The sequence below is a fragment of the Pelodiscus sinensis genome, chromosome Z, assembly GCF_052426305.1.
Source record: "Pelodiscus sinensis isolate ZL-2025 chromosome Z, ASM5242630v1, whole genome shotgun sequence".
NCBI classification, from domain to species: Eukaryota; Metazoa; Chordata; order Testudines; family Trionychidae; genus Pelodiscus; species Pelodiscus sinensis.
This window is the reverse complement of record NC_143085.1, coordinates 14,949,253-14,963,234: the sequence shown is the minus strand read 5'-3', so window position 1 is coordinate 14,963,234 and position 13,982 is coordinate 14,949,253. Positions and strand designations below refer to the sequence as shown.

The following is a 13,982-nucleotide window of genomic DNA, read 5'->3' as shown; positions in this document are numbered from 1 at the left end:
AGACAACATTACGGCCATGTTCTATATCAACAAACAGGGTGGGGCGCGTTCCTCTCCCCTGTGCCGGGAAGCCCTAGAGCTATGGGAACTGTGTATAGCCCACAGCATTTCTCTGGAGGCGTCTCACCTCCCAGGAACCAGGAACGGGCTGGCAGACAGGCTCAGCCGTTCAATCCAGGCACACGAGTGGGTGCTAAGGGGGGATGTACTTCACGAGGTCTTCCAGAGGTGGGGGTTTCCCCGCCTGGACCTGTTCGCGACTCCGAGCAACGCCAAGTGCGGGGAGTTCTGTTCGTACATGGGGCACGGGCAGGGCTCTCGGGGAGATGCACTGCAGGTCAGCTGGCCCAGGGGCCTACTCTATGCCTTCTCCCCGTTCCCTCTGATCCACGACACACTCCTCAGAGTGCAGAGGTTCAGGGCTCGGGCCATCCTGATAGCGCCAGTATGGCCTCGACAGTACTGGTTCACCACCTTGCTGTATCTGACTGTGGAGGGCCCGCTCAGGCTACCCCTAGTGCCAGATCTAATCACTCAGAGCTGCGAGGCCGGGGTGGCACTCCACCCGAGCCTTCCATCTCTCCACCTAGCAGAGTGGCTCCTCAGTGGCTCTCAGTGATGGAGCGAGCCTGCTCTAGAGATGTCCAGGAGGTCCTCTTGGAAAGTAGGAAGCCGTCCACTAGAGCTCTCTACGAGGCTAAGTGGAGGAGGTTTACTTCTGGCTGGGGGGCAGGACGCTCGCTCCAGGTGAAGGGGCGGTTCCGACTGTCCTGGAATTCCTTCTCCACCTGCGGAAACAGGGCCTGGCCACAGCCTCCCTAAGGGTGTACCTGGCGGCCATTGCGGCCTTCCACACCGGGGGAGGCCAAAGGTCTATCTTTGCCAACCCCTTGGTTAAAAGGTTTCTAAAGGGAGTCGACAGGTTGATGCCATATGAGAGGTCTCCGGTACCGGCATGGGACCTTAACCTGGTCCTGACTGCCCTTATGAAGCCCCCGTTCGAGCCCCTAGCTTCATGCTCCCTGACACATCTATCTTACAAGGTAGCTTTCCTTGTGGCCATTACCTCTGCCAGGCGGGTGTCTGAGCTTAAGGCTCTCACCTCAGAACCACCTTACACGGTGTTTTTTAAAGACAAAGTGAGGTTACGTCCACACCCGGGATTTCTTCCCAAGGTGGTCTCACACTTCCACATGTCCCAGGATATTTACCTGCCAGTGTTTTACCCTAAGCCACACGCGTCGCCCAGGGAACAGGCTCTGCACTGCCTGGACGTTAGGAGGGCGTTGGCTTTTTATATAGATAGGACACGAGAGTTTCGTAAGTTAAATCAACTGTTTATTTCAGTGGCAGAAAGGATGTATGGTCAGCCAGTCTCAACGCAGTGTATATCCTCGTGGATTACTTCCTGTATTCGACTGTGCTTCGAGGGCGCGGGTAAACCACCGCCGCGCATAACAGCACATTCCACTAGAGCCCGGGCGACGTCAGCGGCGTTCCTGGCCTGCGTGCCGATCCTGGAGATCTGCAGGGCAGAAACCTGGTCATCAGTGCACACCTTTGCAGAGCATTATGCAATCACGCAGCTGGCCAGGGAGGATGCTGCTGTCGGGACGGCAGTTCTGTGTTCTGCAGAATGATAAGATAATAGTTAGTCACCTTCTGACCCCGCCTCCGGAGGGGGGACACGGCTAGGGACTCACCTAATCAGAATGGACATGAGCAAGCACTCAAAGAAGAAGAAGAGGTTACTTACCTCGTAACTGTAGTTCTTCGAGATGTGTTGCTCCTGTCCATTCTGCATCCCACCCACCTCCCCGTGTCGGAAGGAGCCGGCAAGAAGGAACTGAGGGGTGGGAGGGCCAGCAGGGGTATATATGCACCGGTATACTGGCTCCACTCCAGGGGGCTCCCTGCTGGCCCTATGGGTACTGCTAAGGGAAAAAAGCTCTGGAATCCGTGCACGCGGCGCGCGTACACCTAATCGGAATGGACATGAGCAACACATATCGAAGAACTACAGTTACGAGGTAAGTAACCTCTTCTCCTCAGATCACCATGAAAGGTTCTTTTATATTTTGTGACTTAGAAATTCCCTGCTTTCACCTCTGCAGTGGTTTTGCAGTACATAGTTTCCTCCCTACCTTCTAAAGAAAGCATTACCATTCCACTGTCTTGATAGGCCATACATTCTTATGTGTGTGTAAACAATCTTGTTTAAAAAAACAAAAACAAAAAACAACAACAAAAAACCTCTCTCCTTCATATGGCCAGTATGTTTAAGCTTATTCTGACAGGCACTCCTTCTTTCCTTCCCCACTGATATGTTGTATTGTCCTCCATCTGCAGACTTGAATTTAGAATGCAGTTTTTTGTCCGTCACAATTACCAGTAGGATCTCCTTCAGGTTGTATGATAACACACGAGATCATGTCTTTTTTGTTTAATTGAGTTTTAATGTTTCCTTTTGATCATTTTCAGTGATGTGGTGAGTGTAGCCTGTGAGAAGAGGACCTTATCTGTATTTTCAGCTTGTGGGCGTCGCCTTCTCCCACCCATTATATTGCATTCGCCTGTCTCTGCTTTACATTGCACAGGTTCCTATGTCATGGCTCTCACCACAATTGCTACACTGTCTGTTTGGTGAGTACTAATTTATGTTGCCATGACTACCAATGAGTATGTTTGACTGGTTATTTTTGTGCTTCAGATAATTACTTTGATTGGGGCTGATAGGTTTTTTTAATTGGTGTGTGCCTGTTGGTGCTCTGCATCAAAACAGGTTCACTTTTGATCTAGTCTCTTTTGTGGAAGTGAAATTCATCCCTGTGGAGAGGTGTCCTGCCTGCTGTCTCTTACAGATTTAAGTGGAACTCCACATAGGTGAATGTCACCCTAGGAAGTAGATAGTTTATCCTACCGATAGTTATTTGTTTGTGCCATCTCCTAGGAAAGCATGATCTTAGTCTGTAGAATTTAGGGAAAAAAGGAAACATAGAAATCATTCAAATCTTAATTTTAGTAAACCAACATTGAAATTTGAAAGAGTGTTATTTAATGGCTAGAGTATGGGCCTAGTAGTCAGAAGACATGGGTTTAGTTCCCAACTCTGCTACTGTGGCTTAATGTTTGCAAAATGTGATGAAATTTTCTAACACAAAGCACTACAGATGTGAAAATAATGCTGGTTATAATTGTTTTTTGAAGCAGAGGTGTATACAGCTCTTCTTTGCTAATTTGTTTCTTATGGCTGCCAAAATTGTGTTGTCGAAATAATGACGAGAATACTAAATTACAAATTTTAATCAGGAACATTTTAGAAACTGGTTTGTTATATGATTGGAGTATTCATTTCTTTTTAATGTATAGATCCCCCCACCCCTCTTCTTTCCCTTTAGGGATGTTCATAAACAGTCAGCAGTTGTCAAAGACGAGTCTCTACAAACAATATTAGCAGGTAATGAAAGAGAAAATTTACCTGCCAACCTTAGCCTTTTTGCTGTCTTGTACTATGTTTAGCCATTAATGAATGTACTAGAATTCTACCTACCTCATAAAGAAAAAATAAATAGGTTTTCTTCTGTGTGTAGTTGGGTATTAAATGGAAATAACTGGATAATGTTTCATTACCACAGAAATAATCAAGATAAAAATATAAGGAGATAGCAGTCTCTTTAGGAGCCTGTAATTTTATTCTTAAATGTTGAAATTAAGCATTGTAGATGTATCATGAAATACTTTCTAACCTGGTATATAAATCCTGTAACAACTATTGCAGTCCATGGTGCATATCTTGAATATAATCAGCTATTTAAAACTATTGATCAGCAATTCTCTCCATTTAACACATCTATTTTGTCCTTGCCAAAAAAAAAAAAAAAAAAGTGTTACAAGAAACACACTGGCTCCCTATTTGTATTTTAGTCTTAGTAGTACTAATCAAGAGAAATTTGAGAAATATTTGTGCGCGTGTATGTGGTATATAAACCCAGCAAACCGCAGAAGTTTTCTCAGACAGACAGCTATCAAGTCCTGGTCAATTGGTCCTGTATGCAAAACATGCTTTGTTGAACAGTAGAATCAGAACATGTTGGTGAACAGGAAACAATGAATATCTTAGTGTTATAGGATGTTTATCTTTGATACCACACCTTCCCAAGCATAGTTTCTTAGGAGATTGACATGGAACTATATGTAAAGTGAAAAGTTTATTTTTAAAGACAGAAAAAATAAAGAGGCAACTACTTTGCCCTGAGATACTGCAAATATTTCCATTTTAACCAACCATTGATTTATGTTCAAGATCACATTATAATAGTTACAAAGAAATGGCACATGTAATAGTATGTTGAGCTCAGTGCTGAGAGCTCTAAGTCCAGCTTTGCTTCTGACTTGCTTTCATCTCTTTGCCTCCTCTTCCCTGTCAGTAAAATATCCCATCTGCTTCAGAAGGGTGGTTGCAAGGATTAATTAATAGGTGTACAGCACTTTAAATGTGTTGAATTTTAAATGTTATGTAATGGTTACTTTAGAGGAAATCATGAGATCTGTTTTACTCTGTAGGAAGTGATACATCTGTCTCTCAAATTTTGTTGACTCAACATGGTATACCAGTAATGAGCCTGTCTGATGGAAAGGCATATTGTTTTAATCCTTCTCTTTCTGCATGGTAAGTTGTATAGTCTTGTATAAAGTTGGCTGTGTTAGCATTCCAGTTCTGATTGACTGCCCCGTAATTCTATACTCTGAAAATTAACCTGAACAGGAACACACTCTGCGCTTGTCTGCTACTTTGCTCCACATGTATAGTTGAACCCCTCTGGTCCAGCAACATTTTTGGTCTGGCAGAACCATGGATATTGCTGATCTAGAGAGCCCCTGGACCAGAGAGCCCCAGCTCTCGGCAGTAGAGTCTTGGGGCCCCAGGGCAGCCTCAGGGCCACGGAGCTCCAGCGGCCAAGGGAAGAAGAACCCGGTGTCCCCGTGGTTGGATATGGAGCCCTTGTGGCCACAGGGCTGGCTGAGGAGCTGGGGGTCCTGTGGCTGAGAGCCAGGGGAGCTTAGCGATTTGCTGATAGATTCCAGGAGAGCCCAGAGTCTGTTACCAGAGAGGCTGACTTCCCCTGGTCCAGCAAACTCCCTCCTTTGGGACTGGTCAGGTCCTGAGGGTGCCAGACCATAGAAGTCCAACCTGTACTAGTACATAGATGACTAGACCTGTCCTTTTCTTGTTTTTATAATTTGGTATTGGTTAAAATAAACCTTGTAAGTTAGAAGCTTAAACAGAAATTTATTTCCTTACATTTATACTCTGATTTGTCATAAGTTGCTTATCGTTGCCTGCAAGCTGACATGCATTTAAAACAGGTGGGTTATTCAGACATTCATGAGTTCTGAATGTAAAAGGTAATAGTTTCTGGAAAAAATTAATCTGGAATAGCAGTCAGAAAACTTGGATGCTCTCTAATATTTCCAGGGTAGTTTGTATGTTTAGATTATGGGATCATTCTTTAAATAAATTCAAGGGAAAACACTCTAGATAAAATCTAATTTTTACTGTCTGGCTCTAGTTTATATCTGTTTTGGCCTTGATACTATTCAAAGGTAAGGTTGTGACCCTACGTTTAAAACCTGCTATCTTTTTCTCTCCAGTTAAAACAGTGAAAATTGGAGGCTGGAATCTCAGCCATAACTAAATTTCCTGTCACTTTTCTGTTTGTGCCATATCTTCAGACTGATGTAAAAGAATATCACCAGCTCAAAGTAATCATCATGAAATAATCAAGATTACTGTAACTATTAGTGCCATTGTTTAATCTTAGTTGTCTAGTAAGCATACAGGTGACATTCATGTGAGCAACCAATTCCCCAGACTGTCAAACTCATGTAGGAAGAAGGAGCTGTAGCTGTCAACTGTCCTATCGGTATGAAGGAGGCATCATAGTCTCAGCTTAAGGGAAAGTGCCAAAATGCCTGTTTCGCAATCTGAGAGTACATCTAGTATATGGAAGGATTTGGACTAAAGTTAATTTCCTGATGAGAAAATAATGCTTTGTTTCTATATGGCCTTGATCCTACCATGGATGTAAATTTTTGTTTCCAGTATGCCATTTCCAAGTATGGCAACCTGTAAAAGGAGCAGTGGATTTTCTCTTATACTTTCCAGACCTCAAGTCCAATCCTTTTTAGGCTATGTGGTTAATCCTATTAACTTCAATGGGCCTTGTGAGTAAATAAAGTGAGCAGGGTTTGGCCCAAAGCCTTCTATATTGCACCAGTGTGTATCATTACATTTATTAATCTAAATTGGGGTTATTGTTGATTATATATTATATATATTGTATGACTTTGGAACCAATCTTTGTATTTTTAGATCATTTAAACACTATACCAAGATATACAGACATTCTTTCTTAACCTGTGTTTTAGATCTCATTTTAATATTAGCTTTAATAAAATTTTCATGGTGAAAATGCAAATAGAGTATAAAACAGAATAGAACAGTCATCTGCCAGTTGATCCACTATTCAATATGTTGTGTTTTTTTTCCTCCCTCCTCCCAGGAATCTTGTCTCTGATAAACAGGACTCCTTAGCACAATGTGCAGACTACAGGAATAGTTTACCATCACAAGAAGCCATGCTGTGTTCAGGACCTTTAGCCATAATACAGGGACGGACATCAAAGTATGCATTTTTAGGCATTTTATTTGTGTTCATTGATCAGCCCAGTGGTCTGTTTTTGCTTCACAAAGAGTCAACTGAATTGTCTGGAGTTAACTTCTGTTTAAGCTTTCTGTTTTTGTAACTTTGTATCTGTTTAGCTCAGGGAATATTTGGGTGGTATGAAGGTGGCTGCACACTATGCTTAATAATGCTACTTTTATTAGTCTTCCTTACCTGTTAGTGCAGTGTTTCTCATTTGTATTTATAGAGTATCACTTTGTTATTTAAACTGGATTTCTTAAACGTTGCAGTGTGATTTTATGGCTAAATTATTGAACATGTTGCAAAAGTGATTTGGCCTACAAGCTTCAATTTTGGCTTATTCGGTTCTTCTTAGTTGGCTTTTATCTGTACACTCTTTTAAGTATTTTAAGGAAGATTGGGTGGTTATTAGTTAAATATATGCAGCAAGTGACTTCTGGTCATATCACCAGAGAAAAGCAAGAGCCAGTGGAGGTTTCCTTAGATAGCTCAGTAGCTCATCTTCATCTGCTGCTTACATCCCTGGATTCTAATGTATATGCTCCTACATAGCCTAGTTTTATTTTATTTTTCTAATGTGTATGTCCAAATGAGAGGGGCTGTAAGAAGGAAATGGGATTTAAATTTCCTTCTTTCCTTTAAAAAGAAGTCAAGAAAATTTGGGTTTAAAAATAGAAAGAATGGAAATAACAGTTTGAATATATTTTGTAAAAAAAGAAAATATCCACATGAAAAATTAGTTAAAGTTTGTAAAGAAGTTTTCATTGCTTGAAAAAGTAATTTTATTAGAATATTGTAGTTACCTTCAAAAAAATGTCCAGCCTTGTATAAAGATGAATTATAAAACTAGCCTTCATTTAGGCTACATCTAGACTGCAAGCCTCTTTCAAAAGAGGCTTTTTTGAAGTATCTTTCGAAAAAGAGCGTCTAGACTGCAAGCAGTACTTTCGAAAAAGCAAGCCGCTTTTTCGAAAGAGAGCACCCAGGCAGTCTGGATGCTCTCTTTCGAAAAAGCCCTGTTTGCATTCAAGAACGCCTTTTTTTGAAAGAGCACTTTCGAAAAAAGGCGTTCTTCCTCGTGAAATTAGGTTTTTTGCCATCGAAAGAAAAGCCGTGTTCTTTCAATTTAATTTCGAAAGAACGCGGCTGTACTCTAGATGCAAGAGAAGTTTTTTCGAAAAAAGGCTACTTTTTTCGAAAAAACCCTCGAGTCTAGACACAGCCTTAGTTTCCTGAGGGGCTATTTAAACATAGGGAAGACAGCCCTATCCTGAAGAGCTTATAACATTAAAGAGAAAAAAAACAGATGAAGGACAAAAGGGATGCAGCACAAGAGCAAAGTGGGATCAGGATGATGCTAGGAACTTACTGTGGCAGTTAAATTTTGTTCATTTGGTTACAGGTTTGATTTTGTAATATAAATGAAACTGTGTAAACTGACCTTTGCTGTGGTGGAGGTCAATGGTACATTTTCAGGACTGAAGTGGGCAAGAAGAAAGGGTTATGGGGTGGAGAGTAGAAAGGAGAGAGGTATTTGAGGAGCTGGTGAAGAACCCCAGTGGGCAAGAGAGAGTGGAGTTGGGCACCTGAGAGGTTTCAGTGGTTGGAGAGGGATGAGTGACAAGGAACAAGTGACCAATACAGTACTGTATTATAAAATCTAGAGTCCGTATGATCAAACTGAGTGAATGATTTTTCAAGGCACCTATCGATTGCTGTTCCCTAGATGGAAAAGCCAAAGTGAATGGGGGATCACTGAGCCTAATGCCCTGGTGGGTTGTCTAGGCCTGATGCCAATGTAAATAGGTTCTAGGACCTTTCTATCTGAGAGAAGTTCAGAAGATTTATAGGCAGTGCTACCTTTGATTCAAACTGGAAAAGTACCAAATACTTTTGATATGTGAAAGACTAGAAGAATGGCTTTTGCACCAGGGGAAGTTTTTTCCAATTGATCTCTGACTTTTTACATGTTTGGTTTATAGTTCAGGAAGGCAAGCTGCAAGACTGTTTTCCATGCCTCATTTAGTACAACAGGAAGCAACACTGGCTTACCTGGAGAATCAGATAGCAGCAGCACTTATATTACAATCCAGTTACGAATACCGCCATTGGCTCCTCATCTATGCACGGTACCTAGTTAATGAAGGTGAGCTATGGTATGCAATGCTCTTTCTTTGCAGGTCTCATTTTGTATGTGATTATTCTAATGTCCTTTTGTTTGGCATCTCTTTGGTTATTAAACACAAAAAATCAGCTTTGTTTCTAAAGGTGGTCCATAGTGGAGCCTTCTTTGCTTGTATGTTGAATATAAACAGTGTATTGCGAGGAGACGTACCATTTCTAGATATAAGAATAGAAATGCTTATAGCTTAATACTCAAATAATCTATCAAGATCTATATAATGTCTTTATAATAGCTGTATGCTGTATGCTGCAAAGGAAGGTGCAACTCTCCCATAAAACATGTAATTTTCAATACTGCACCATGAGGAAAATTTATTTCTGATTCAGTAGGTGATCACATTTTGTCCTGAAGCAGAGGAATTATTAACCCTTTGCGACTTTTGCCATAGCTAATATAGCTGCAGAAGTTCTACTCATATTCCTGTCAATGTCTAAATTTAAAGGAAAAAGTCTGCTAATCTAGTCAATGTACTAGTATGCAGCAGTGAGTTACATGTTTTTTGTTTGTGCAAAAGCAACGGGGGTATAACTTTCCATGTTGTTCAATTCCAATTTTTGAATTTATTTTTTAATACAATTTTTCCTATATTGTTAAATATGGTTAACTAATTGGCCTTCTCTGTCCCTTTCAGATTTCACAATTCTTTAGCATACATTCACTTGTCTATGTTGCAAATTAAATGGTCTTCATTATCTTATTCTCTTCTATATTGGATTTTCTCCTCACCCACATAACCATTTTAAATATGGGAAAACTGTATGAGATTAAGTGGCTCATCTACAGCCACACACTGAATTACTCAATTACTGGCAAATTTAGAATCAGATTCCAGAGTTTTTGTGTGTCAGTCCCAAATTCAGTGCACTAGATTATACTTCTCTAAGTAAATGTGGTTCTTTCAGCCCCTCCTTACCCAAGTTTAATATTTAATTCTTGGTATGTCCATAATGATACTTACTTTTCTAATTCAGAGTATAACTTAACTGGCAAATTGAAAGATATGTGCTACATTAAATCTACTCTGTAAATTCAATTTTGATATCAGTGCTTTATGCCACATCATTGTTTACCCATTCTTCCAAATTAATAAATGTTGAAAGATATCAGTCCTCATATTGATCTTATTTATTCTTACATAGATTCCTAATTCCTAGCCAATTTTACCAATTTTTTAACTCTCAAAACTTTACCTCACATACCAAGTTACCTTAAGTGTCCTTGCAAAAGATTTCTTTAAAAAATGGGCTGCTGATCTTTTTTGCTGCTTTCTGATGTAAAGTTGGATTGAAAAGTTTTTGAGAGTGTTTTTTTATGGTGTTTGTCTTGCTTTTTTATCATATAAATAAAAAGAATGTTGAATCTGGTCTTTCTTAGTTTTGCTGAAGGATCTCTTAGTGTGGATCTGGAAGCAAGATTATTGTAAACACTCTGACCTATCTACAACAGGCAGAGAACGTTGAGTCTTTATCAATGGCATCCTTTTTCCAAGCTGTTTTAAGTATTGGCATTAAATTAGTGTTAAACAAAGAAACCAAGTTTTAAATAGTCCTACTAAAATTTAATTCTTTTAATTACTTAGCTTTCTGTATTATTAGAATCTACCAGGACACACAAGACGTGTAATATAAAAAAACAAGTAGAATTTTAGGAAGGATGGCTTGGAAGTTGTGTCTTTAGGATTGTATTTATAATAAACAATGTGATATTTATTTTTTTCCTTTGTACATCACTTTTAACAGCCTTTTTGTGGAGAATTACTGATAAAACTTTTTTGAAGTCTAGAATAAACCCACCAGCCTATCTTTATACTCTATTTTAGTGTTTAGAAGAATTCTTGCTGGTTAGGGAGGAACAATTTATCTTTACAGAAATCATATTGGTTTTCCCTTACGTTGTTCTTGTCTAGATACTTGTAATTATCTTAACTTGCATGCTATTTATATTGTGTAGTGGGTGTTTATGAATGCAATTTTATTTCTGATCATCCTCAGGGTTTGAATATCGCCTGCGAGAATTATGCAAGGATTTACTGGGTCCAGTCCATTACTCAACTGGAAGTCAATGGGAATCAACAGTAGTGGTAAATGCTGGTTTTTATTGCTTAAATATATTATAGGAGATACTCCTTTTGTGTATAAACTAAGCAGCTTTAATTTAAACTATTGAATGTACTTTACATTATTTCTCATAGTTTCTTTTGGTAACATTTAAAAATACCCTGCCAAAGTGGAGAATCCAAAATTTGATCTATCCTTTGAAATGTTCAGATAACTTTTAAAAACAACAAGTAGATCTGTGGTAACTTACAGACATATCTATATCTATATCTGTATCTGTATCTATATCAGGGCTGGGCAAGATGTGGACCCAGGAGCCAGATCCAGCCTGCCTAACACTTTGATCCAACCTGCAGACTAATACTATTCTGTATTTATATCCTGCTGCCCATGCCACCAAATTTCCTGGCAGTGGCTCAGGTAGCAGGATCCTATTTAAATAGTTCCAGATCATAGTGCTACCCTGGCAAAGGCCAGAGCCATGAATCCTTTAAATGACCACAGAAATCCTAAGTGGCTGCTCAGCAATGTGGTAGCAGCGTGGCCAGGAGCTGCAAGCCCTTTGATGTATTTTTAATTCAAACCCAGAGGTCCCAGACAATTCTGTCGGAAGCTAGTTCCCAGCTCTGCCCTTAGCACTCCAGGCTCCCCCCTCTTCTAGGGTAGGAGCCCGCCTGTGACCACATACCAAAATTCATTAAGTGACCCCCTTGCGAAAATTATTGTCCATCCCGATATATAGTATCATGAGCTTTCGTGGGCAAAACGCATATGAAGAACACCAAGACCTTTTGAGAGACAAATAGCCCACAAAAGCTCATGATACATACATATACACACATATATACACACAAAGATAGATAGATAAGTCTCTAAGGTGCCACAGGTAGACTTATTTTTAAAAGTTGTTTTTAAAGTTACAAACTAACACGGCTGCCCTTCTGAGACTTTTAAATTGGTAATTTTCATTTACTTTTAAAAGTCCACTACTAAGGCTTTCTTGTCATTGTTGAGGGGTTCTATTTTTTTTAAAAAAAGGAGTGTTTTTGCTTAACATAAGTGCTGTTTCTAAAACTGTGTCAACATGATTCTCATTCACAAAGTAGTAAGTAAATCAAATGAGCCAAGTCTTGTGCAGCCACTGTTGTTAAGGAAGAAGACATTTCTCCTTAATTTGTGTAACTTTTAAACTGTTGGGAAGATTGATAGTCCTTTTAGGATCAAATATACTGCAAATTGCATAGCAAGCAAGCCATCCCCAAAGACCACTGTGGAATCCCTTCCATTTGATACCTAATCCATCCTTTCCATTATCTAAATAACCATCTTTATTCTCTCTGGCACTGGCTACAAGCACTTAACAATTCCATTATCTCCACTTCATTGCTGTCTTACATACCTATTAGATGGAATAGATTGCACCTTTTATGCTCTCCATTCACCAGGTATATACCTTTGAAAGGGCTGCTATGAAATGGCAACATGTGCCCTTTCTGTCACCGCATGGAGGCAGCAACAAGAACATGGAGGCAGCAACAAGAACTCCCAATGATTTTATTATTATTACTTTTGACATCTAAATAACAAGAAGTGACACCAAATAAATAGCTCTGTAATATAGAGGCCACACTGTATCAAGTGCCTATATAAATGATATAAAATAAATTTGAGGATTTTTGACATTTTTGTGCAGGGTTTACGGAAGAGAGAGCTACTGAAAGAACTGCTTCCTGTCATTGGACAGAACCTCCGTTTCCAGAGACTTTTCACAGAATATCAAGAGCAGCTAGACATCTTAAGAGACAAATAGTATTTCCCCAGATTTTCCCTGAAGGGCCTGGTCTAAGGAAAACTGCTGAACAGCATTAGCCAGAGACAGAAGAGGAGAGAGCCCTGACAGAATGGGATACTCCTGAAAGGAGCAATACAAGAATGGCCCCACATGTTTCATGAGTGATAAGATTTAGTTTCTCAAGAAGCTCACAAGGCATAGGTGCAAATGAGTGGAGGTGTGGGACCTGTTTTCCAAGTGGAATTTGAACATCAAAGCTGTGTCTTGTGTTCCTACAGAAGGTTGTGGATCTTTACTTCTGGGGGGTACTTTTACATCTGGATCTCATTGTAATATCAAGGAGACTAGCTGAGAACAGTTTGGGGATTTTTGGATGTCCTGTGAAAAGCACAGTACTTCAAAGTACACTGAGCAGCATATTAACCCTGTTAAGGGTTTTTTGCCTGAGGATTGATCAAGGCTCAACACTATAGTGTATTAGATGAATGAGCCATATAAAAAGAAATGTCATAAAATATTAAGGTATTATGCAGCCAATAGACTCAAACCTGTGAATATAATTATAAGAGGCTGTTCTAACACAAGGACTATTTTTGTACTAGAATTTGCTAACTTGTAATATGAAATTTTATTTGGCCAATAATCAGGATTTCCCTACAAGTTACCTTGTAGGAAATTTAACTCCTAATTATGACAGCTATATTGCTAAATAATTGTACCAAAATTAACATGTTGTCATCTGGTTTTTAATTTTTAACTGTTTGTAAAGGAGAGATTTTTGGGGGTGGGGGAAATCAAAAGGGAGCAGCTCTTTTTGTATGTACAAAAATAAATGAACACTGCATTGGATTAAAAAAAAGTATGGTCTTGCTCTGATAATCACGTGCTTCTTGTAGCAGCATTGAACAGTAATACAAGTTTTAATCATGTTAAACATGCATAGAAATCAATATTGAACTAATTTCTCTGGGTGAATCTTTTCTCTCCAAGTGCGAGAGAAGTTCATGTTAACACTGATTTTACTGGAGTGATCCAGAATCTTCTTTTTGTAACTACTACTATTTCAGGTAGTGTCCCTGTGGGTACTCTACTTGAAGTGTGCATGCTCACCTTCAATTGGAAGATTTCATTGGCAATATCTGGTTTGCACATGCAGCATATGCATCCTTGTGTCTCATACCAAGGATATATGGGCAAGATACTACCAGTTCTAAGCACTTGACTAAGAAGACAGTATGCTC

At 39.7% G+C, this 13,982-nt stretch overlaps 1 protein-coding gene across 2 annotated transcripts in view; it reads left to right on the top strand.

Annotated features, from left to right (window-relative positions):
- The window catches only part of HIRA (histone cell cycle regulator), a 108,438-nt gene extending 94,820 nt beyond the window's left edge, over positions 1 to 13,618 (top strand). The window contains exons 18-24 of one of the 2 annotated variants that reach the window (XM_075898289.2): positions 2,482 to 2,643; positions 3,399 to 3,457; positions 4,564 to 4,669; positions 6,564 to 6,686; positions 8,690 to 8,853; positions 10,884 to 10,972; positions 12,643 to 13,618. In XM_075898289.2, coding sequence (XP_075754404.1) covers positions 2,482 to 2,643; positions 3,399 to 3,457; positions 4,564 to 4,669; positions 6,564 to 6,686; positions 8,690 to 8,853; positions 10,884 to 10,972; positions 12,643 to 12,759 — 820 coding nt within the window. In that variant the 3' untranslated portion in view covers positions 12,760 to 13,618. The remainder of the gene's footprint in view (positions 1 to 2,481; positions 2,644 to 3,398; positions 3,458 to 4,563; positions 4,670 to 6,563; positions 6,687 to 8,689; positions 8,854 to 10,883; positions 10,973 to 12,642) is intronic. The other variant, XM_075898288.2, reaches the window with a different exon arrangement.
- The last annotated feature ends 364 nt before the right edge of the window (positions 13,619 to 13,982 follow it).